This window comes from Quercus lobata, chromosome 10 (assembly GCF_001633185.2).
Source record: "Quercus lobata isolate SW786 chromosome 10, ValleyOak3.0 Primary Assembly, whole genome shotgun sequence".
Taxonomy (NCBI): Eukaryota; Viridiplantae; Streptophyta; class Magnoliopsida; order Fagales; family Fagaceae; genus Quercus; species Quercus lobata.
In genome coordinates, this window is record NC_044913.1 from 65,975,314 (window position 1) to 66,000,893 (window position 25,580).

The 25,580-nt window shown below is 33.9% G+C and overlaps 1 protein-coding gene across 2 annotated transcripts; it reads left to right on the forward strand.

Moving 5' to 3' along the window:
• Positions 1 to 320: 320 nt before the first annotated feature.
• On the forward strand, positions 321 to 24,218 carry LOC115964058 (putative disease resistance protein At3g14460). 2 transcript variants are annotated; one of them, XM_031083350.1, is made up of 18 exons: positions 321 to 440; positions 2,750 to 3,069; positions 5,016 to 10,278; positions 10,344 to 10,704; positions 10,995 to 11,054; positions 11,801 to 12,000; positions 12,110 to 12,170; positions 12,259 to 12,317; positions 12,845 to 13,024; positions 13,474 to 13,810; positions 14,258 to 14,509; positions 14,646 to 15,365; positions 18,798 to 19,310; positions 20,449 to 20,707; positions 21,352 to 21,557; positions 22,954 to 23,088; positions 23,286 to 23,496; positions 23,643 to 24,218. In XM_031083350.1, exons 2-6 carry the CDS (start codon positions 2,761 to 2,763, stop codon positions 11,991 to 11,993), a joined length of 6,186 nt encoding a protein of 2,061 aa, XP_030939210.1. In that variant the 5' UTR covers positions 321 to 440; positions 2,750 to 2,760; the 3' UTR covers positions 11,994 to 12,000; positions 12,110 to 12,170; positions 12,259 to 12,317; positions 12,845 to 13,024; positions 13,474 to 13,810; positions 14,258 to 14,509; positions 14,646 to 15,365; positions 18,798 to 19,310; positions 20,449 to 20,707; positions 21,352 to 21,557; positions 22,954 to 23,088; positions 23,286 to 23,496; positions 23,643 to 24,218. The 2 variants fall into 2 exon arrangements, with proteins under 2 accessions (XP_030939210.1, XP_030939211.1); XM_031083351.1 differs by lacking the exons at positions 12,110 to 12,170; positions 12,845 to 13,024 and having other exon boundaries at positions 5,016 to 9,238; positions 10,324 to 10,704.
• Positions 24,219 to 25,580: the final 1,362 nt, after the last annotated feature.

Below are 25,580 nucleotides of genomic sequence, written 5' to 3' on the forward strand. Positions count from 1 at the left end.
CATATTTTTTATAATACTTTTTAAATCATAATTTTCAAATCATTTTAATCAGAGCTGTATTTAAAGGGCCTGCGGTTAATGCTTTCCGTGCTTTGACGCATAGTAAAAGTAAAACAACTGTGATGTTTGCACTAGAGATTCCCTGTAGACTGGCAGATGGAGATGATTATATTTGCACAGGAATTCCATCTACCGACACATCGGATCCATTTTCTCTTCAATTAAAGTAAAATCTATAAATAATAATAAAAATAAACTAAACAATAAAATAACCTGACTTTTTAAAACACAACCTACGTCTTCCTCTTCTCTTCTTCTTTATTCTTCTCAGACTATTTCTATTACCTTCTCTCTTTCTCTTCTTCTGATCAGCTCCTTCTCTCTTTCTCTCACTCTTCCTGACGTCCAGTGACTGCATCTACCTTTTGCAAGATACTACAGTAAGTGCACCCTTACATGTCTTTCATGCTATTCAATTTTATTATTATTTTAAACTGGCTGAATATATTGTTTTACTAATCATTAATCATTTCAATTCATATATTAAATCGGGAAAAAAAATCAGATCTACTTTATTCAAGTTATTTAAACTAGACGATAAAATCCAAATCTTTATTATTATTTTTTTGAGGTAAATTGCATATAACCGGTATATTCTTAATATATGCAACTATTACGTGGTTCATTTTTTATGACACTTACGGACTTATCTCTTATATGATTTTTTTTTGGTTAAACGTCTCTCTTGCTATTTGTTTCATGAGATATTCGGACCATTTTTATCGAAGTCATGTTCATTTGTTTTGATGGAAAGAATTGTGTAAATATAGTTTTTTATATTTTATTATAAGAAAAAGTAATTCAAAGAAAAACTATTTGAAGTCAACGGAAAAAGTATGACCTACTTTTAGAAATTGTTTTCCATTAAATGTTTTTAGAAAACAGTTCTATCTTACAGCCAGCTACCTAAAAGAAGTTTGGAGATTATATTTCAACTTATTTAAGGTTGCTATCAACGTTAAAAAATGAGATAATTTTATAAAAAATATTTTTTGAAAAATAACTAATTTTTAAGAAAATATTATCGCCAAAACTCGAAACAAACAGAGCGAATTGAAATTAGAAAACCTCGAATCTAAACTTGCTTTTTAATATATCAACCTTGTTCAATCAAGAGCAAGACTAGCGGTGAAGCCAAAGCGACTCTCATATGCATACACATGCATACGAGTACTTGAGTCTAATCTAAATAAAAAAATAAAAAAATTCATATTGTATTTATTTGTTTGAGGGTTTTATTTTTTATTTTAATGAATGTGTTACACATGAATAATTTATTTTGTTTTTTTCTTTTAAAGAAAATTTCCACTTCTCTCATGAAAGGAATTTTAGAAACTTGACATATCTCATATAAAACTTGTGTCAATTCTGAAATTTGGGTTAATATAATCATAGAATGATTAAGTTGCAGTAATTTAACAACTAATGTGAATATATATACTTGAAACATAATAGTCAACTTCAAAAAAATAATAAAATTTTGACCACTCTTATAATTCTTATTTGTACACAAATTAATGTGAAAAAGAATAAATTATTACATGAATTTATGATTTTTTAAAAAGTCATCGCTCTCAAAGGTTAAAAATAAAGTTCTTTTTTTCTTTTCTTTTCGTTTTTTTAAAAAAATAAACTTTTTTTGGCTTGGTTTAAACCTTTAACAATCTTTGATAAAATAAAAAAGAATTATTATTCTTTTTCAAATGAAATTTGACATTTAAAGAAACAGTAATCTATTAATTATGATATAAATAAAAAAGAGTTGCATAAATAATCCATAAAAAATGAAGGAAAACTAATAATAATAATAATAATAATAATAAAAAACTGCAAGATGAGGGGGGGGGGGGGAGACAAATTTATTATAAACTTTATATTTGTGATAATATAAACTCATTCCGGATGATGATTGATGAGTTCGTTGGGGGGAAAACCAAGAATCTCATTCCTTTAAAAATAATAAATAAAAATGAAAAAGAGAATCTCATAAGACTTTTTTTTTTTTTTTTTTTTTTTTTTTGATTGGAGTCATAAGGTTTTTTGAAACAAAGCTGATGCTTCCAGTGTTTTGACCCATAGAAGTAAACATCTGTTCTATATGTTTGTGCTGTAATTCCCATTTTTGGGTGGCAGTGGCAGATGATCATACTCGTAGAGGCTTATGGTAATCGTACCCGTCACATCGAATCCAAAAGCATCTTCTTTCGGCAGAGTGTTAGTCCTATCACTCGTTCTAATCATTAGAGTCTTTTGGCGAGTGATATAAACCACGTTATAATAAATTGCTATACGATTACACTCTGACATGTCTTTGATGCTATGGATTTTATATTTTCTTGGCTAAATATTATAGTTTATTAACGCAGTCAACAAAATAAGATGAAAAGTTTGATGGAAGTGTTTCAAAGGATTAGATTTATTGATCGTGATATTGCTATTTGTAGAAAGGTTCCTAAAAATACACGAAGCTTATCTAGCCATTAGAGGGCTTGACAAAAAACTACTTGAAGGTGATTTTGATAGACATAAAATAATTATGTAATATTTTTAAAGAATCAGAACAAGCTTATTTTTATTATTCTATAGATCTATATTATTGAAATTAATTTTATTAATCTAAAGATCCATTTTTACTATCAATTTTTTTTAATTCTAATATTAAACTCTCTCTCTATATGTCTATTGTAAGGGAAAAGAAATATGGTTCGAAAGAAAGATCGATTTTGGGAGTATGTTGAAGAACTAAATGGTCGTTTTAAATGTAAGTTTTGTAAACTTGATTTTGCTGGGGGTGCTACAAGGATTAAATACCACTTGGCTCAAGCTAAAGGCCACGATATTAATATTTGTACAAAAGTGCCTAAAGAGGTCCAAGTGGAAGCTTCTCTAACAATTGGTGAACCTAACAAAAAGCTAAAGGGTGCATCAACTTCAAACAAGGATAAGGAGAGGGAAATCAGCTCAACTTCAATATCAAAGGATGACATTTTAAGCGGAGTGTTTGAAAAGGTGAGTAAAGATGTAAATATTTTATATTTAGATTATATTTCATCATAATCTTAGCAGTGAACTTGTGATAACATTTTTAGTTATTGATTTTAATTGTTTGAATCAAGTAAAACATTATAATAAATTTCTCTGTTAATAAGTGAATTTTTTTCCTAGCAACAAGCGGGGAAGGGGAGTTTGAACTCATGTTCTCTTCCATTGGAGAAGTGTAATGTCAGTAAACTACAAAATTCTTAGCATTATTATTATTTTATTTATTTATATAATTTGATAGTTATAACATAGGGAAGAGAGGATAAGTGTGCTTGTTTGTGAAATTTAAGGGGGGAAGAGTGGGGGAAGAGAAGGTGGAAAATAATGTGGTACATAAAAAATGGGACAAAAGATTTGGATTCAATACTAATCTATACAATATCTAAAAGTTGAAGTGTAATATTTATTATTATTATGTTTTTGTTGAACCACGTTGGCGGCCAAGTCTTCATTTTATTTCCATCATTTCTTCAAAAAATAAGTATATAAATATTAACGTATGCAATAATACATTATGCCTTTACTTAATCTCAAAACTAATTATAGTTTATCAATCATGACCATCACTTTACACATTCTTGAACTTAAATGTAACTTATAATAGAAAATACATGTAATACAAACATCTTGGGTGGAGACACCATTTATTTATTTTTAGTTTAAGCTCACCTGAAAAAAATCTCATTACACCACTGTATTCATGTCTATATGCTAATGTAGCATTCAAGGCTAAGTTGAAGGGTCCAATTCCACTCCTTTTTTTTTTTGATAACCTTCAATGTTGGGTCCAATTCCGCTCCTGCTTAGAGAACCATTTGTCATTTTCATCAACGTCAAAGAATAGAGATGATAAAACTCTTAGCAAAGTGTCTCCCCCTCCCCCCTGCCCCCTTTTCTTTTTCTTTTTGTATAAAATATTACATATAAGTGGTTTTCTAATTTTTTTATGGTGTACATAGTCCCGAATTTTATTCGAATAAAACTTTCAACAAGCATGTAGAATCACAAGTGCATGCATAATAATTTAGTTAAAAATATCAATGTGATAACAAATCTGATTGATATTACTTTTAAAACAAACCACTTCTACCACATTGGAATACATTACTTATCACAGATAATGGTTTTACATCACTTTATTATTATAATTATTATTAATTTTTTGAGTTATGTTTACTAATTATGATTCGGCATTTGGTCCATTGCAATCCAATTTGATCTATTACAGTCTAGTTTGGTCCAACTCATTCTAGTTTAGTCCATAATGGTCCACTTCAACCCATTTTGGTGTACTTACCTAAAAATAGGTTAAAAAAAAAAGGTTTGGGTTGGGAGTACTATATTGCTATCAATTATTTGAGTAATATTCTTTGTAACTATATGATCAGTTTTGATTATCATGACAATCTTCTTAAGAGAATAAAAAATTTGAATAATATATTTGAAACTTAAAAATTTTAGTTAGACAAAAAGAAATTAGGAAAATATAATGCATAATAACAATAGTTAGAAAAATATGGATAACTTAAAAAAATAATATCAATCAAAAACACCATAAATGATACAATTATATATTTGTAAAAATAGAAAAATATAAATTACTTTTAGAGTTTGTTTAATTTTTAGGAAGAACAAATTATCTACAATAAATTTTAGATGGTAGGCTATATATTATACCACATTTAAAAATAATTATATATTTCCATGTATTGCATGTGTTTGCGACTAGTTATTATAAAACTCCAAAAGAAAAAAAAAACTATTAATTATTGTATAAAAATTAAGAAGGTGAAAATCATAATATAAGTTTTATATTTCCAATATATAAATATATCTAGACCCACCTTGTTTATTGTTAATAGAATCGTACTCTACACTCCACAAACACTTTCATACTATTGTCTCTTATGCAGAGTAAGGCAAAATACATTGCTGAAATTTTACTTGGTGTTTTTGTGGAGGGACTTCTAGCCAAGTTAAGATCAATTGTTATAGAGCAACATATTAGTTTTGAGTTGGGTTTCAAGGAAGGGCTAATAGATCTTCTTATCTTGTTAACCCAAAGTCAACTTGTGTTAAATGATGCTGAGAAAAGACAAGCAAGTGATGATTTTGTGAGGAGTTGGTTAGCAGAGCTTAGACGTGTTGCTTATGACATTGATGATGTACTAGACGAGTTTGGCTATAACATTCTTCAGCAAAAGGTACTAAACTACTCTTCACCCTCTAATGACATTATCAATATGGCAAACAAAATTAACACCATCAACGGATCATTAAATAGACTTAAAGGTGACATTGCTAGTTATGATCTTCAAGTGGAGTTTGTGAATTCGATCCCTGAGATTAGCTTTAACATGGAGATAGACTCCTTCCTTGATGATTCAAAAGTTAATCAAAATATTGGAAATAACATTGTTGAAGCAACCTGTTGTGATAGTGTGATAGAAATCACAGAGAATCTTCCCCAATATGAATTAACAGAATATGATTATTGGTCCATATTCAAGAAAAGAGCATCTGCAAATGAAAGACTTCTAACTCTAGATTTGGAGAAAATTGGAAAGGAGATTGTTAAAAAATGTAAAAGGGTTCCATGGGCTGCAAGATTTTTAGGGGGAGTAATGTACTTTATACATGATAAAGGTGAATGGCTATCGATTCAAAATAATAAAAATTGGGATTTACAGGACGATGATAACAATGGAGTGTTTCACATATTAAAGTTAGGCTATGATCATCTTCGAACACCATCTTTGAAACGATGTTTCGCATACTGTGCAATTTTCCCTAAAGATTATGACATGAAAAAGGATGAAGTAATTCAGTATTGGATGGCTGAAGGGTTCCTTGAACCATCTAAAGAAGGTAACACAGTGATGGAAGATATTGGTAACACGTATTTCAATATTTTGTTGGCTACTTCCTTTTTCCAAAATGCTAGAAAGGATGTCTGTGGTGATATTATTAGTTGCAAAATGCATAATTTGGTGCATGATTTTGCCCTTTCAATTTCAAAATCTGAAATTCTAATTTTGGAGGGAGATTCTGTGGATAATCATAATGTTAGTAAAGTACAACCCTTATTTGTCCGATCTGATGGCGAAACAACACCAAGAACTTTATTTAGTGGAGATGGTTTCACAAAAATGCGCACATTAATTTCAAAAAATCTAGACTTTGATGACATGTTATCAAATTTTAAATGCTTACGTGTTTTAAAATTATCCGGATGGAGTATAATAAGGTTGTCAAATTCAATTGAGCAGTTGATACATTTGAGGCTTCTTCACATCTTGGACACTAAAATTATGGAATTACCAAAATCCATTACGAAACTCTACAATTTGCAAACTTTAAGAATAGAATGCCCTAGACTCAATAAGCTTCCGAAAGACCTAAGCAATTTGATTAACTTGAGACATATTATTATTAGTGTTGGGCAACCAAAAAGATTGGCAGATATTTTTTATTTTACGGATGGGTACAGAGGTAGTCAACTCAAAAATATGGGACGGTTGACTTGCCTTCAAACATTGAAATTTTTTGTTGTGGGTCAAGATGAAGGTTATAGGATTAAAGAAATGGGACCCCTAAAAAATCTCAAAGGAGAAATAAACATATACAATTTAGAGAATGTGAAAGATGAGGAAGAAGCCAAAAGTGCAAAATTAAAAGAAAAGGAAATATTCAAGTTGGGATTATTTTGGAATCCTTTTGCTAGAGAATTGGATAGGTATGATGAAGATGAAAAGGTGTTGGAAGGCCTCCATCCTCACCCAAGTTTGAAAAGCTTAACAATCGGAGAGTTTAGAGGAAAGAAATTCCCATCTTGGGCTAATGATTTGTCGCTATTTCATAATCTGATTCATATCAAATTGATTGGGTTTACGGAATGTGAAGAAGTTCCCACTCTGGGGCATTTACCCTGTCTTAGGGTTCTTGAAATATTTTACATGGGCAACATAAGAAGTATAGGAAGTAAATTTTACAATTACAGTGATGGGAGTTACAGAAATACTACTACATTATTTCCGGCATTGAGAATACTCAAATTGGAGTGGATGCAAAGCTTAGAAGAGTGGAAGGATGCAAAGGAGTTGACAAGCGCAGGTGAGGTGTTGTTGGTATTTCCTTGCCTTGAGGAGTTGATTATTAGAGAGTTTGGTAAACTGAAAGATTTGCCAGACTCACTGCGCACCCTCGTTTCCCTTCAGAAGTTGGTAGTAAAAAATTGTCCTAAGCTGAGGTCATTGCCATGTGTCCCGTCAGTTATTCAACACTTGGAGATAATAGGGTGTAGTATTGATGAACTACCCAGTGGGCTACAATTCTGTGCATCTCTTAAATATTTGTATATTTGGGGCTGTAGGAATTTGAAATCAATTCCAGAATCACTGCACACCTGCGTTTCCCTTCAGAAGTTTGAAATAGGGGATTGTCCTCACCTGAGTTCTTTGCCATGTGTCCCGTCAGTTATTGAAGAATTGAAGATAATAAGGTGTGGCATCGATGAACTACCCAGTGGGCTACAATTGTGTGCATCTCTTAAATATTTGTTTATTGGGGACTGTCCGAATCTGAAATCAATTCCAGAATCACTGCACACCTGCGTTTCCCTTCAGAAGTTTGAAATAGGGCATTGTCCTCACCTGAGTTCTTTGCCATGTGTCCCGTCAGTTATTGAAGAATTGAAGATAATAAGGTGTGGCATCGATGAACTACACAGTGGGCTACAATTGTGTGCATCTCTTAAATATTTGTTTATTGGGGACTGTCCGAATCTGAAACCAATTCCAGAATCACTGCACACCTGCGTTTCCCTTCAGAAGTTTGAAATAGGGGATTGTCCTCACCTGAGTTCTTTGCCATGTGTCCCGTCAGTTATTGAAGAATTGAAGATAATAGGGTGTGGCATCGATGAACTACCCAGTGGGCTACAATTCTGTGCATCTCTTAAATATTTGTATATTGGGGACTGTCCGAATCTGAAATCAATTCCAGAATCACTGCACACCTGCGTTTCCCTTCAGAAGTTTGAAATAGGGGATTGTCCTCACCTGAGTTCTTTGCCATGTGTCCCGTCAGTTATTGAAGAATTGAAGATAATAGGGTGTGGCATCGATGAACTACCCAGTGGGCTACAATTCTGTGCATCTCTTAAATATTTGTATATTGGGGACTGTCCGAATCTGAAATCAATTCCAGAATCACTGCACACCTGCGTTTCCCTTCAGAAGTTTGAAATAGGGGATTGTCCTCACCTGAGTTCTTTGCCATGTGTCCCGTCAGTTATTGAAGAATTGAAGATAATAGGGTGTGGCATCGATGAACTACCCAGTGGGCTACAATTCTGTGCATCTCTTAAATATTTGTATATTGGGGACTGTCCGAATCTGAAATCAATTCCAGAATCACTGCACACCTGCGTTTCCCTTCAGAAGTTTGAAATAGGGGATTGTCCTCACCTGAGTTCTTTGCCATGTGTCCCGTCAGTTATTGAAGAATTGAAGATAATAGGGTGTGGCATCGATGAACTACCCAGTGGGCTACAATTCTGTGCATCTCTTAAATATTTGTATATTGGGGACTGTCCGAATCTAAAATCAATTCCAGAATCACTGCACACCTGCGTTTCCCTTCAGAAGTTTGAAATAGGGGATTGTCCTCACCTGAGTTCTTTGCCATGTGTCCCGTCAGTTATTGAAGAATTGAAGATAATAAGGTGTGGCATCGATGAACTACCCAGTGGGCTACAATTCTGTGCATCTCTTAAATATTTGTATATTAGGGACTGTCCGAATCTGAAATCAATTCCAGAATCACTGCACAAGATTGTCCGAATCTGTATTCAGAAGTTTGTAATACAAGATTGTCCTAAGCTGAGGTCATTGCCATGTGTCCCGTCAGTTCAACACTTGGAGATAATAGGGTGTAGTATTGATGAACTACCCAGTGGGCTAAAATTCTGTGCATCTCTTAAATATTTGTATATTAGGGACTGTCCGAATCTGAAATCAATTCCAGAATCACTGCACACCTGCCTTTTCCTTCAGAAGTTTGAAATAGGGGATTGTCCTCACCTGAGTTCTTTGCCATGGGGCCCGTCAGTTATTGAAGAATTGAAGATAATAGGGTGTGGCATTGATGAACTACCCAGTGGGCTACAATTCTGTGTATCTCTTAAATATTTGTATATTGGGGACTGTCCGAATCTGAAATCAATTCCAGAATCACTGCACACCTGCGTTTCCCTTCAGAAGTTTGAAATAGGGGATTGTCCTCACCTGAGTTCTTTGCCATGTGTCCCGTCAGTTATTGAAGAATTGAAGATAATAGGGTGTGGCATCGATGAACTACCCAGTGGGCTACAATTCTGTGCATCTCTTAAATATTTGTATATTGGGGACTGTCCGAATCTGAAATCAATTCCAGAATCACTGCACACCTGCGTTTCCCTTCAGAAGTTTGAAATAGGGGATTGTCCTCACCTGAGTTCTTTGCCATGTGTCCCGTCAGTTATTGAAGAATTGAAGATAATAGGGTGTGGCATCGATGAACTACCCAGTGGGCTACAATTCTGTGCATCTCTTAAATATTTGTATATTGGGGACTGTCCGAATCTGAAATCAATTCCAGAATCACTGCACACCTGCGTTTCCCTTCAGAAGTTTGAAATAGGGGATTGTCCTCACCTGAGTTCTTTGCCATGTGTCCCGTCAGTTATTGAAGAATTGAAGATAATAGGGTGTGGCATCGATGAACTACCCAGTGGGCTACAATTCTGTGCATCTCTTAAATATTTGTATATTGGGGACTGTCCGAATCTAAAATCAATTCCAGAATCACTGCACACCTGCGTTTCCCTTCAGAAGTTTGAAATAGGGGATTGTCCTCACCTGAGTTCTTTGCCATGTGTCCCGTCAGTTATTGAAGAATTGAAGATAATAAGGTGTGGCATCGATGAACTACCCAGTGGGCTACAATTCTGTGCATCTCTTAAATATTTGTATATTAGGGACTGTCCGAATCTGAAATCAATTCCAGAATCACTGCACACCTGCGTTTCCCTTCAGAAGTTTGTAATACAAGATTGTCCTAAGCTGAGGTCATTGCCATGTGTCCCGTCAGTTATTCAACACTTGGAGATAATAGGGTGTAGTATTGATGAACTACCCAGTGGGCTACAATTGTGTCCCGTCAGTTATTGAAGATAATAAGGTGTGGCATCGATGAACTACCCAGTGGGCTACAATTCTGTGCATCTCTTAAATATTTGTATATTTGGGGCTGTCCGAATCTGATATCAATTCTACATTTCACTGCCCTTGAAGAGCTGCGGATACAGAAATTTAACGGAATGGAAGCTTTGCCTGATTGGTTCAGCTATCTTTCTTCTCTTCAAAAGCTGTCTCTTCGCCGCTGCAAAAAGCTGATGTCTCTCCCCGTTCCACACCTCACCAATTTGAAACATCTGCACATTGATTATTGCCCCAATTTAGAGGAAAGATATGCAGAAGAGAGCGGCGATGAGTGGTCCGAGATTGCCCATGTTCCATACATCAGAATCAATGGAAAATACATCCAAGGGGGAGAGGATTAGTAAGTGAACTTATATCTGGGCTATGTAATTTTTTTTTTTAAACGGGCTATTCTTAAATTTCACATCTTTACATTTTAAGTTAATTATAAAATATATATATATATATATATAATTTAGATTAATGCATATTGAATTAATTAATATAAATTTATCTCACCAACTACTCTGATTACTGGAATTTTTCAAAAAATCTGAAACTTTGCACTTCACAATGCATGTCCTCCTGACAATTATCAGAGCCTGCTTTTTGTCCATTCATGTTAACATACATACTCATTCTTTTACTCAGCGATTCTGACGACTCTGAAGATGAAGACTCTGATGACTCTGAAGATGACTCTCACGACAAGTATATTCCATTTCCTACTGCCCCCAATTTATTTATGTAATTTTTTATTTTTAGAAGGGCTATTCTTAAATTTCACATCTTAACATTTTAGATTCGTTATAACAAAAAAAATTTAGATTAATGCTTCTTGAATTAATTAATAGAAATTTAATTCACCAACCACTTTGATTACTGGAATGTTGCAAAAAATCTGATCTCAGCCAATGCTCGTAAAATTTGTTAGATTAATCCATTCATGATAACATACATACTCATTTTGTTTCTCAGCATTTCTTTTAACCTTCACTTATTGGTGTCAAATTGATTATGTCCATTGATGAAAGCATACTCAATTCTTTTCAATTTCATGGGCTGGAATTCTAATAATACATGGAGCAGTTCTTGTTTTTAGGTCTTTGTAAAAGTTGGAAATAGATTTTGTTAATTTGGGCTGCAGGGTCATAATTCCTATGTTAATTTGAGTGAATTTATTGTGGGAAAGTGGAGTTGGGCTGCGTAAGAATGAGATGAGACATTGGGTGGGAGAAGGTCTTGTGGATTTTTGTTTTCATGTTTGGGATGGAAGGTTAGTTTTACTGGTCCATTAAGTTATGTGATCCCCAGTTCTACTAGTGGAAGCAATGCTTAAATTTCTTATAAAGTTTTAGACAGCGCTGAAGGCGTTGATGGTTCTAATATATTTATATATCGGTTTTAGCTTTTGAAGGTTTCTAAAGCATTTTAATGTTTTTGGCTAAATCATGAAGCTTGCAAGAAGATTCCATCTTGGAAAATAACCAGCTCGATGACAACTGGTGCGAAGGTACTTCAGGTTTGGAAAATAACCAACTCGATTACAACTGGTGCGAAGGTACTTCAGGTTTGGAAAATAACCAACTCAATTCCAACTGGTGGGAAGGTACTTCAGGTTTGGAAAATAACCAACTCGATGACAACTGATGCCAAGGTACTTCAGGTCTGCTTTCACTTTACCATTTCAGATACATGCATATAGTTTACTTCTTAATTAATTGGTGCTTTGCGAGATCCAATTCAGTTTATATATATTTGTACAGTGACTGGGTTCTGTACCCATTGTGCCTATGTGCATAAACAGAATTGCTAGTCTATGTAAAGGTGTGCATGTCAACTCCATATATGTGTTCATATGTCACCAAGACAATGTATAGAGTTAGATTTATATGAAAGTGATTTTGTGCATCAGGTATTATTATTGCTTAACCTGAACAAATGTCCTTTGCTAATTGAAGCTTATAAGATTTGGTGAGTTTTCTCAAATCATCTCTTATGTTTGAATAATTAGAGTACTAATTCAATCTAATAAGTATATCATTTATGCCAAAAAAGTTTTAACAACTTTCAGATCTTAATGGTCAAAAGTTTAAAGTAATCTCTACTGTTTTGTGTGGTGGGTGAAGATGACACACCATTAGCACCAGCTGCAGTGGTTGAAGTTGCATGCTGCCATTTCTTTGATTTTCATGTCCCTTTACTGGTTGATTTACACCTGGGTATCACCTGCGAGGTTTCTCTGTTAATTATTTGGAATCTATAAGCAAATAATTAAAGAGAACAACAAATTATAAAAAAATAAAATAAATTAAAAAAATTAAGAGAAGGGAGAATGAGAGAGTGGATACAATATTTGCAGCACTTTGAAACCTTGAGTAAAAGACTATGAAGCCTTTTCTTAAGTCCATTAACCCTCATAAAATTAGATTCAATTAAGGTTTTCCATCTATTTTGGTGTTTTCTTCCTGTAAGCTTTACATTATTTTCATACCCAACAGGTGACCACTCTGATTGATCTAGATCATGCAATTGTTTGGAGGATAGATCCCACTCACTTGCATATATGGTGATGGACCAGTATCTATAAACTGACCAAGTTGTTGATACATTCTGCCAATTTCCATAACTTGCTAATTTGCTAGTTCTGCATAATTCTGGATAGTTCTGCTACCCAACAGGTGCCTAGTTCTGCATAACTTTGCTAGTTTCTTAATTATTTTATATTTATTTTATTTTAACAAATGGGTAAGTTGTGATTCTTGTGAATGAGTTGGATGTTATTGGTTATCGAGGATGCTGACCAAAAACAGATCACATAGATTCAGGTTCTACTTGGTTTAATATTTATTTTTTGAAACTATAGACAATTAATGACCTCTTAAGTCCTGTGATGAAACCTTTGGTGCCATTCATCACAGATGAAACCTTTTGTCAATCTTAGTTAGTCCCCACGAGAGATAAAAGGAGCTTTGGAGATTGAGGAATCTATTTGGATCTTCCATGATTGTTTTGAGCATACTTTTGAAATAGGCAATCATACTTCTAGTTGACTCCTATTTTTTCATTCCTCTATTCTGTTTTCCCAAGACTCTTTACTTCATGACATAACTGTATTCATGTCTTGTAGGCAAATGCAATTGAGACAATATGCCTATTGTTTCCAGCTGGTGGAACAATTGTTTATAATTGCAAGCTGATGAACAGAGGAATGTATATACTTAATATTGAGATAGCAACATTCTAGGACAAGGAGGAAGCTGGGGTTGGGCTGGTAATCAGAGTTGCACGGGACTACTTATAGCTGTGATGAGTAAGAGAAGTTTGTGTATGAATCCAACGAAATTGAGGTGATTGTTGCTGACTGCTGATAGAGTGCTGAGTTTTGCAAACTATCAAATATATGAAGGTACATATGATCTGTTTGCGTCTGGGAAAATAATCAACTCGATTCAACTGATGCCGAGGTACATATGATCTGTTTTTTCTTTACCATTTGTATATATAATTTACTTCGAACTGTATTTATATATAGTCAGTGTGTTCTGTAGCCAACGTGCATATTTACATAAACAAAACTTTTGAGTCCATATAAAGTTGTGCATGTGAACTCCAGATATGCGTTCATATGTCACCAAAACATTGTATAGATTGAGTACAGTTGAATTGATGAATTGTAGTTTTACAATTTTTGATATGAAAGTCATTTTGTGTGTCTAGTATTGTTATTGCTTAGCTTGAACAGTGTGAAATGTCCTTTGCTTTTACGCTTTTAGTTGCTGACATGGATATGACAAACTAATTGCTAGGACCCTAGGATGTTAAAAAGCTAACAAAACTAACAACATGGATTCTCATTGTTGAAAGAATTAAAAGATTATTCAATCAATTAAATATGTTGCCTTGATATGCAGGCACTGGGTACAGCATATCTATTGAGTTTAGTTGGAGGAAAAATTTATTCATGGAGCTTTAACACACTGCCAAGAAAATGGAAGAGAAGAATATCCATCACTGCCCCAAATTAAAGGAAAGCTGTGCAAAGGGAAGCCGTGCAGAGTGGGTGGTCTAGGATTTCCTTCCCACATTCCAAATATCATTTTTTATTGAATTTATCAAAGAAGAAGCAGTTTGAAGATCATATACATTATTAAGATGGATGACCAGTAAGTTCTCTCACCTCATCCTCCTTTCTTTTCTAATACTCTCCTTAACAACAACATAAGAGTTTTTTTTTTTTTTAATTGCTCCCAGTTCCTTCATTTCTCCTTTAATGAATAAAAAAGTTGCCATTAAGTGCAGACACTAGGGACAGCATATCTATTGTATTCAGCCGGAGGAAAAATGAATTAACTTATGGACTTTTAATCTAGCCACAAGCTATAGGAAGTTTATGAGAATTGGTAAGTTTCCGTAATCTTTGCTTGTCTTCAAATATATGAAGTACTAATTCAATCCAATAAGTATACCATTTATGCCAATTATCCCCTCTTCCCTTTCACTTTTCCTACATTAGCATCTATTTCATCTTGGTAATCTGATGATATTCTAATACTTGTAGTATTCACGTGTTGATGTCATTGTATCAATGTTGGTAGTGACAGGTAGCACTTGAAATTTCTTTTAATGTAAAAGCCACCACGATTCCTTATTTATCAGAGGATTTTTTTTCCGATATCAAGGATACTTCACACAGCACCCATTTTGGAGCCTAAGCTTCTTTTGGTTGTCAGGGCTGTTTGGCCAGCTTTGACACCTATATGTGCTTAGTTGGAGGCATTAAATTTTGACAATGTTGGAGCCTCTACATATGTTTTGTGGTAACTTTTCGTGTTTGTAAGAACTGAAGTTCTGGAACAAGAACTGCTACTATCAACCAACATTGCAGGGAGTGGTTGTCAAAGCTGGCTGCTTTGTTTCTTACTGTTTGCTAGAGTTCCATTGGTAGAAGATTGGTCATATTCCAAGAATCACAGTGGGGAAATTTAAATTGGTTCCAATGCAATTGATTTAGTGAAATTTGTAAGTTCTCTCATTAACATCTTCTTCTCTTTTGATTTCTCTCTTCCAACAAAACCTATTGTCAATCCTAATTTTTGGTTCTTTTCTACTTTAAATTTTGTATACAAGTTTCTAAATTTGTTGTTCATATACTATTTCCAGATTTGGTTATCCATCTAGAAACACAAAATCTCTACACCTTCATTTTCCAATTAGCAATATCACTTCAATTTTATTTCAAACTTGTTTCCAATGTAGTGCAACAAATTTTTCTGGGTAGTGAATGTAGGCCCTATGATATATATGTTAAACATCAAGCACTGCCTCTCTCTCTTTCTCTAGAAATATCTAGAGTTTATCTCAATTTCTCTCTCTCCGGAATTTCCTAGAGACTTCCTTGACTAAATAAATTTCAGCCACAACTTTGTACAATATCTAGAAGCTTGGACAAAGATAGTATTTTATTCTCATTAAAAAGATGAAGCTAGAAGCTTCTTAACCGACATAGAACAAGTATAAATATAGAAATGGTGCTCAGTTTTTGTGTGTCATAAAGCACCAAGTGGGTAGGTGTGAGGGACTTGTGAAGTGAGTGTGGGTCATAAAACACCGACGTGTGTGGAGTAGAGTGTGAGGTGGTGAAGTGTGTGCCATAGGTAGCAAGTGTGTAGAGTGAAATAGAGTCGAGCTAGTGTGTGTAGGTGTCTAGAAGTGAGGTGTGTGCAAGTGTATTTGGTGAGTAAGTGCCGTGTTTGCAATGCACTAGTGTCAGCGTATGGGAGTTGAGCATTAGTGCTTGTAAAGTGTTGTAATTCAAAGAGTCAAGTTTTAAATAAAAGCTTTTTGTTCAGTCTTTTGTTTGGCAATCTAGTATCAGAGCTTTTGCTAACTCAACAATATGTGTATATATATATATATGTATGTATGTATGTATTTAAATATTTTTTCAATCAATTTCTTTATTTTTTTTGGTTAGTTCTTATTAAAAAAAGAAGGTTAGTTTTACATATAAATTTCTGGTCTACTTCTTACTATTGCATTTTCCCTATAAAGTTTTGACTTGTCAGTTTTCTAATAATTTAAGGCGCTTTATTTGTACAAATTTCAAGTCATTTCCATAGTATCACTTTGATCCTTACTTTGTTAATGTCATTAAATTTTTTTTTTTCAAACTTTAGAATAATTGATTGCATCAATTATTTATTTGACCCCAATCAGAGTTGTGCATGAACTTAAGAAGTCCCGTATATTGTACCCCATAAGGAAGCATCTTGAGACTCAATTCAAATTGAACCAGACCCTGATTGCATTTTGTTTTTCTGAGATCAATTTATGACCATGGATATGGCATTGTTTCAATAATTAGAATACTTGTAGATTGCTCTGAAAATATATTGATTTTATTGTCTTGAGTTCTCTCTATCTCTCTCTACTAAAAAAATTCTGGTCGTAGGTCATTTTGAACTATATCATATACTTGTTTTTAAGTTTTTACCAATATACATAGTTGAAAACACTTCTGACAAAGCATTAGGTGAGGCCATGGATTTTCTTGTGCATAGGCCATAGTTTCTTCCATTCTCTATATAACTAGCAATATATATTTTCCTTCCTTAATATACGGATTCTTGATAATTCTTCTGCCTTTCAAATCCTTGTTATTTGTTACGGTTTCCTAACATAAGGCTTTCATGCAAATAACTTCAACAGCTTTTGGGATTATGAGGTAGAGATCTATAAATAGTCTTTTTACTTGTTGGTTGTCATTAAATTCATTTATACACATCTCTATTAGAAAATTTGAAAGTAACATATTCAGTTAAGGTTTTCCACTATTGTGTGGTTTTCTTCTTTGAACCTTGACATGATGGTCTTACCCAAGAGGTGACCATTCTGGTTGCTCTAGGTCATGCAAATAGTTGTAGGATTGTTCTCAATCCCTTGGATATAAGATAATGGGCCTTTTCCCTATAAACACTAAATGTCTGTTATTTAATAGTTTTAATACATTTTGGTTGAGAATTTGAATGCATGACTCTGATAGTTTCTTAATTTTTTCGGATATGAACAAATGGGTAAGCTGTGATTCTTGTGAATGAGTTGGATGTCATTGGTTGTTGAGGATGCTTCCCAAAAAAAAACAGATCACCTAATTTCTACTTTTTTTTATGGTTGATCACATAAGTTCTACTCACAACATGCATAAAGCTTTTTGAGTCATTAGACAATTGATGACGAACCTTGTCTTGCTATGACCTCTTATAATCTTTGCTACCGTAAATTGCAGCTGAAACTTTTTGTCAATTGTCATTAGTCCCTTGCAAGAGATAAAAGGACCCTTTAGAGATTGAGGAGTCTCTTTGGATCTTCTCCAGATTGTTTTGAACATTCTTTTCCCCCTACTTATAATTATATTGTTGTCATCTTTACGCACTTGAGACAATTTGTCAAAGTGTGTACATGTACAGATATGTAAATGATAGCAGATATTATCTAGCAAGTAGAAGTTGTAATTAGAGTTTTGAATATTTGTTCACCGTGATGCACTTGAATCTCTTCATCACACTTTTGAATTTCTCACCTACAACGCACAATTAAAATATCACATGGGAGAAATTCTTTTGTAATATAATGAAAAGTGAAAGAATCATTCTCATTTGTCAATATTGTGTTGAAAAATAGGCTGTTATAAATGTGGGTGGACTAATCTTTTATCTCCTCTTCATCGACTTGAACACACTACGCTAATGTATTTGAAAATCACACAACCAAATAGGGAGAATATTTTCCGCAGTAAACTATACATTTAGGATAAGTTGCAGTATCTGCTTATGGTGTGAGTAGCTCATGGCATCACTAAATTAAAATATCAGTGATCTTTCATTGTGTCAATTAGAGGTCATGTAGTTTAGCACAAACTGGTCAAAGATTGCTCATTTTCTAGTTATTAAGATAAATATTTGATACATCCTGCTCTAAGGTCAAGTAATTTAAAACTGGTATGTTCTCTCAAACCTTCTTCTGTTTGTTGTTTCACTTTGAAGTCGTCTAACTGCTCATGATTTGTTCTCTGCTATGTTTCATCTTTTTTGCTTTATATATATTGCCATATTTTTTGGTTAATGATCTCCGAAGAGTTTTATGTCAAACCTATAATCCATATGTGTGTTCATATATCACCAAAACAGCCAGATCAATGAATTGTAGTTTGACACTATTTAATATTAAAGTCATTTCTGTGCGTTATATTAGTTATTATACTCTATATATGTGTTATTATACTTAGCTTGAACAGTGTGAAACGTCCTTTGCTTTGACACTTTTAGTTGCTGACACAAATATAACGAACTAGGAGCCTGGGATGTTAAAAAGCTAACAAAACTAACAACACATGGGTTCTCATTATTCAAAGAACTAAAAATTTATTAATAACTATTTCACCTCAATATGCAGGCATTGGCATATCTAATGTGTTCAGCTCGAGGAAACATTATTCATGGAGCTTTTAACCCACCTTGAATTCAACCGAAGAGCTAAATATCCTATCATTGCTCCAAATTAATTGAAAGATGTGCAAAGGGGTGTTGTGCAGAGTGGTCTAGGATTTCCCACATTCCAGATATCTATTTTAATGAATGTATTAAACAAGAAGCTGTCTGAAGATCATGTACATTATTAAGATGGATGACCAGTATGTTTCAGACAATTAAAATCTCTGACATGGCAGAAGTTCTTTTGGAATATAAAAGGAAATGGAAAAGAATCAGTCTTCTTTTTGGTCAATCATATGTCAATGGTGAAAATTAGGCTATTATATATGTGGATGGACTCCACCCTAACATATTTGAGAATGTCTTTGGCAGTAAGTGGAAAGCCACTTATTGTTCTTACATGAGCTGTACATTTGCAAGAGGCTGCAATATTTGCTTATGGTGTAACTGGCTTATTGCAATATCTGCTTATGGTGTAAGTGGCTCATTACGTTACTAAATAACAAATATTTTTGATCTTTCATTGTCCCAATTAGGGGTCATGTAATTTAGCACAAAAGGTTCTAAGATTGCCCATGTTCCTGTGATTAAGAAAAACCTTTGATACATTCTACATTCCTATTCTAAGCTCGAAGTCATTTATAATTTCTATGTTCTCTGCTGTTTGCTGTGAAGTTGACTCACTGTTCATGATTTGTTTTATATATATATATTACCATATTCTTTGGTGCTTTATGAGATCCAATGCAGTTTATATATATATATATATATATTTGTACAGTAACTGGGTTCTGCACCCATTGTGCATATCTACATAAACAAAATTGTTAAGTCTATGTAAAGGTGTGCATGTCAACTCCATATATGTGTTCATATGTCACCAAGACAACGAATTGAGTTAGATTGAGTTGTCAGATCACAGAATTATGGTTTGACACTCTTTGACATGAAAGTCATTCTGTGCGCCTGGTATTATTGTAGCATAACCTGAACAAATGTCCTTCGCTTTCACTCTTTTAATTGCTAACATGTATATATTAAACTAATTGCTAAGAGCATGAGATGTTGAAAAACTAGCAACACGTGGACAAATAGAGTACTAATTCAGCATATCTATTGTGTTCAGCTTATTGTTTGAATAAATAGAGTACTAATTCAATCTGATAAGTATATCATTCATGCCAATTATCCCCTCTTCCCTCTCACTTTTCCTACAACATTTTATAACTTGTTACGTAGCATCTAATAATCTTGATATTCTGATATGTGTAGTTTTCACATGTTGATGTCATTGTATCAGTGTTGTAAGCCACATGTAGCCCCTAAACAATTCTTCCAATGTAAAAGCCACCAGAAAATTTCTCATACAGTTGAGCATATTTTTTCCAAAGTCAAGGATACTACACACAGCACCCATTTCAGAGCCTAATTTTCCTTTTGTTACCTGAGCTGTTCCGCTAGCTTTGGCACCTATATGTCCTTAGTTGGAGACATTAAATTTGATGATGTTGGAGCCTAAAATTATTTTTGTTACCTGAGCTGTTTGGCTAGTTTGACACCTATTTCTCCTTAGTTGAAGGCATTAAATTTTGTTGATGTTGGAGCCTTTGCAGAGGAGCTGTGGTCAATTTTCATTGTCTATTCTGGAACAAGAACTGCTACCACTTATCAGCAATGCAGGAGGTGCTCCATTTCTGTGGAAAGCTAGATGGAAGTATCTTGGAATGGCTGTTGAAGCCGGATGTTTACTGGTCGCTTTGCAAGGGATATGGAATCAGCAAGAGTGATCATTACTAGAAGATTGTTCATAGTCCAAGAATCACAATGGAGGGAATTTAAAATGGATTTCAATGAAATTGTTTCATCGAAATTGTGAGTTCTCTCATTCTTATCTTCTTTTCTTTTAAATTTTCTCTTCCAAGAAAACCTATTATGAAATCTTTCCTTTTGGTTCTAACATTTAAGTTCGCATACTCTTTAATGAATTTGTTGTTCATATACTATTTACATATTTTGGTTATTCTTCAATTAGTGGTCATGTACTTCAACGCAAAATGGTCCAAGATTTGCCCTGTTCCAAATATCTATATTAACTTTTGATTCATATTCTGTGCTCAAAATAATCTAAAATTGGTATTTTTGTCAAATGTCCTCTCCAACATTTTAATTTGGAATCAAGTAGTAGTTTTTTTTCACCACTTACCATATTTTTTACTCACTTATTTTATAGCGAGACCCCTTCAATTTTAGTTTCAAATTTGTATTGCCATTTAGAGCAACCTATTTTACTGAATAGCATATGTAGACCTTCAAATTTTTGACTTATCAGTTTTCTAATAATTAGGGCTCATTATTTGTACAAAGTTTAAAAAGATAATATCGCCTTCATTGTTAGGTGTATCTGAATCTTAAGGGAAAAAATGTTGAATTTATGACTATGATTTCTGTAAGCCATAGTTAGCAGTGCTTGGCAATTCTTTTGATGTGACTTCCTCCAATAATTTCTTTTTTATCAGCGAATACTTTTCCAATGTCAAGGATGCTTCACGATTGTTTGGGGTTGGGTTAACTATTTATCTCTTCAAGAATAGAAGTTCAGGAGCAAGAGTGCTACTACATACAAGCAAAGCAAGTGGCGCACTCACTTTCCATGGAAAGCTAAATGAAGAACTGAAGCTTGAATTGGTTTCAAATTTCCAATCTAATTGTTTCATTGAAATTTGTGAGTTGTCACATTCTCTTCTTCATTTCATTTGTTTTCTCTCTTCCATCAAACATAATATGATTCCTTTTGATTTTTTTTTCTTCTTCTTTCAATTTCATATATTATTATTATTAACTTTGTTGTTTGTATGCTATTTATAGATTTTGGTCATCCTTCATATCCCAATTAGTACTAATGCACTTCAGCACAGAGCAGTCCTAGATTCGCCCTATTCCCAATATCCAGATAAATACATGATTCCCATTCTAAGCTCAAAATATTATTAAATCCATATTTCTTCTCAAAGGTCCTTTTTTTCTAAAATTTCATTTTGGAATAAACTTGCTCATTTTACAATTAATTTACCATATTTCTTATCCATTTATTAAAGTGGTTTCCCTTCAATTTTTATGTCAAACTTGTATCTCTATGTACTGCAACATATTCTGTTGCATAGCATATGTAAACCTTCAAATTTTTGTTTCAAACAATCCCCTCAAATTTTTTGGATTTATTTTACCTAGGACATTTGGTCTACTTGTTACTATTGCATTGTCTTCACTATAATGTTTTGACTTGTCAGTTTTCTGATACTAATGGCTGTTATAGAATATTAAGAAATAGCATTTTGTATATGCTTTGGTCGTAATCTGATTTCATTTTAAAAATGAAAAGTTAGAACCATATGCCTTCTCAGTCTCTCTATATATCAACCATCTAGCTATCACATCTGCTGCATATGTTTATTTGAGGACTCAATATGCCTGATAATTGCAGCCAGGTAACAGGTATAAAGTTCATATATATGCTTATGTGCACAAATGCATGTAATCCAGAACCATGCAAGAATCCCATAAACCAATTGACGTAGGATAACCAGAACAAAATTGAACAACAATAAAATAAAGGGATATGACCTAGGAGTCAACACTTAGGCCTGGCTTGCTCTTTTGATGGTTTTGCTTTCAATTGGTTGTCTACGGTTGTGTTGTATGGACTGGAAGTCTGCCCTGATACCAAAACTGACGTAAGACAACCACACTAACAATAGAACCAAAAAAGGATAAACCCTAGGAGTCAGCACGAGTCAGCATGTAAGAGCTGCTTGGAGTCAACATCAGTGAAAGAAAACACACATTTTTTTATTAATTCTCAAAAGCTGTCTTACAATAATCAGGAAAGTGCTTAAATGGCTAACAATAAAAATGCATAAAGAAACCCTAATTATTAAATGCTCGGGCTTGTTTAATCTCAAGCCCAATAACTAATAGGTTCCATCCATAAAGCCACAGGTTGGGCCGTCTTTTTTTTGCTCTTCCTCCTTTACGTGCGTGTAATTGGGGGTTTGTACCTCGTGTCCGCACCACCAATTCTTGAGCATCATTCATCTCTCTTACATTTCTCTCTGTTATAGGCGATAAAAGGAGCAACAAAACCAAGATATATTTGAAGGCATAAATACGCTATGAAAATGGCTCTACTTGACTGCATGCAAAGAAATGGTGACAAACTAAAAGTCCTATCAGCCCCTCTTCAAAGCTTCTCCAAGGTAGTTCCAACCATGCCATTGTGGTTTAAGCATCCAACTTAAACTTGTGTCTTGGTCCTGGTGGTATAGAGGTTTCTGGTACATACTCAGATCGTCACTTTTAAACCATACATAGCATTTTCAGCTTGGTGTATTTGTTAAAGGCTTCATTTAATCTTGAATGAAAATTCCATGACTTTGAACACACTTTTTATAAGGTTCAAAGTGGTTGCCTACCTCCTCATCTCCTACATTTGGAAACAATCTTGACCCAGAAGGAATATGTTAATCATTACAAGAAATGAGTTCCCACCAAATTGAAGGAGGCCAAGAATTTGAGACTTACTCTCAGCATGAAGAAACATAATCAGGATGTTAGCACCACACCTTTGGTTGTCAGGTTGGATGATGATGAAGATGGAGCCCTAGGTTATATTTTTTACACCCTTACTTTGTGCAACACAGTTATTCCCATGTTTTTTCTTTCTTTATTATTATACTGCTTTTCTGAGGTAAAATGGAAACACTCCAACATGGTTCCTAATTCTTAATGCCCCTTATCATTTGATTTTCAGCATTTGAATCAAGGCTGGCTCCTGAGGGGTACAAGGAAACCACTAAACATAATCCCAGAGCAATACATAAGAATTTCGGGAAGCATGTTTTGGAAAGCACTGTCAATCTTACTATTAAAAATAAAAACAGATGCCTACAAGTCTTAAAGGGACATTAACTGAAACTGTAACTGAAAATTTGGCTGCTTTTGCTGCAGTATCAGAAATTCAGAGTGCTTTCCACAAATTTATTCTGTCTCTGTTGCTGAAAGAGGAAGGCAAATAATATAGGTCAAAGAAGCATGGATAAGGTTGTTTCAGTGAAGGAGTATCTAATGCATACACTTGAGCCCAGGGAAGATGTGCTTTCTCCGGTGATATCCAAGGCAATGAGTCCAAAGAGAGCCCCCCGTGACATGGGTGTGTCTGTAGAATTGGCTATGTTGGTTGCTCTTCTTTTATGTCATATTTAATTAATTTTATTTATTCTCTTTTCTTATGTCCTTTTGCTTTTATCTTTAATTATTATTATAATATCATTTGTTAAGGTGCGACTAAAAGTGGCTAAAAAATCTACTTAAGCAACATGTTTTATTATATGCTCTTTTCATTTTTTTTTTTAATGTGAATGCTATTTTTAGGGATGTGCAGAAAACTCACCGACCCGTCAAACCGGATCCAACCCAACTCGACCCGTCGGGTTGGGTCAGTTTTTAAGGCTTGGTGGATTGGGTTGGGTTACAAAAAAAAAATTTATGGCGGGTTGGGTTGGGTCTGGGTCATAAAATTACAAACCCACCAAACCCAACCCGGCCCACCCATATTTAATATATATTTAAAATATATTTTTATATTTAATATTTTTTTTTAAATCAATTGTAGGGAACTTTATATATATATATATATATATATATATTTAATAATTAAAAAAAAATAGTTGTAGAGCAGTATTTCCTCAGTTCTTTCTACTAAGACTAATTTAATATATATATATATATATATAATATTATATAATTAATAAATTTTTTTAAATAGCCAGTTCTTCCTATTCTATATAAAAGCCAATTAGTTCACACAAATTCTAATAACTTACTATTGTTATTTAGTCATTAGTGTTATTTGCCTTTAAGGAGTTACATTGATATTAATTTTTAGGTTTTTTTAATATTTTTTTTTTCTACTCAATTTAATAATAATAATAATAATAAATTTCAAACTCATGGGTTCAACCCGACCCAACCTGACCCATGTGGGTTGGGTTGCGTTGGGTTGGATTTATGTGATGGGTTGGGTTGGGTTGGGTTGGGTTTTTTTTGACCCACCATGGTGGGTTGGGTCAAAAAATCCCCTCAACCCGACCCAATCCGACCCATGCACACCCTTAATTTTTACCAACGATAGTACATTAAACCCTGAGAATTTGCTTACTGTGGCTGTCAAGCAGCAATGACTTTCACCATGGTCCATGGTAATGGGGAGAGACACTATATATGGTGGTGTATAAGTAAATTCTCAAGGTTCAATACATATGCAAAAGGAGGTAAAATGATCACTCCCGAGCAACTACAACTACTTGCTTTCCGACATTGTGGCCACTAAAAATTCCTACAAGAGCTGCAGGGCCATTTTCGAGGCATTCAGCAATGTCTTCCACATATGCTGTCTTTCCTTCTCTAATTTAAGGCAGCACAAGGTCTAAGAAGTTGGGAAAGAGGTGATAGTAATCCTTCTTTACGAATCCTTTTATACACCACAGACAATAAATTTCTTATGCCTTCAGGTCGATCAAGATTGTATTGTGAGATAATTCCAGCTACTGCAATGCGACCGTGGAGTCTCATGTTAAGGAGCGCTGCATCTTGCATTTTGCCTCCCGACATTTTCAAAGTATATGTCAACGCCTTCAGGAAAACACCTAACAACATGACCAAAAAAAAAAAAAAAAAACGCAAAAAGCTA

Excerpts from the sequence above, each read along its gene's own strand:
- LOC115964058 (XM_031083350.1), top strand. The coding sequence starts at position 2,761 with ATGGTTCGAAAGAAAGATCGATTTTGGGAGTATGTTGAAGAACTAAAT. Across the intron at positions 3,070-5,015 it reads TAAGCGGAGTGTTTGAAAAG|AGTAAGGCAAAATACATTGC; the intron begins GTGAGTAAAGAT and ends TCTCTTATGCAG. Across the intron at positions 10,705-10,994 it reads ATCCAAGGGGGAGAGGATTA|CGATTCTGACGACTCTGAAG; the intron begins GTAAGTGAACTT and ends TCTTTTACTCAG.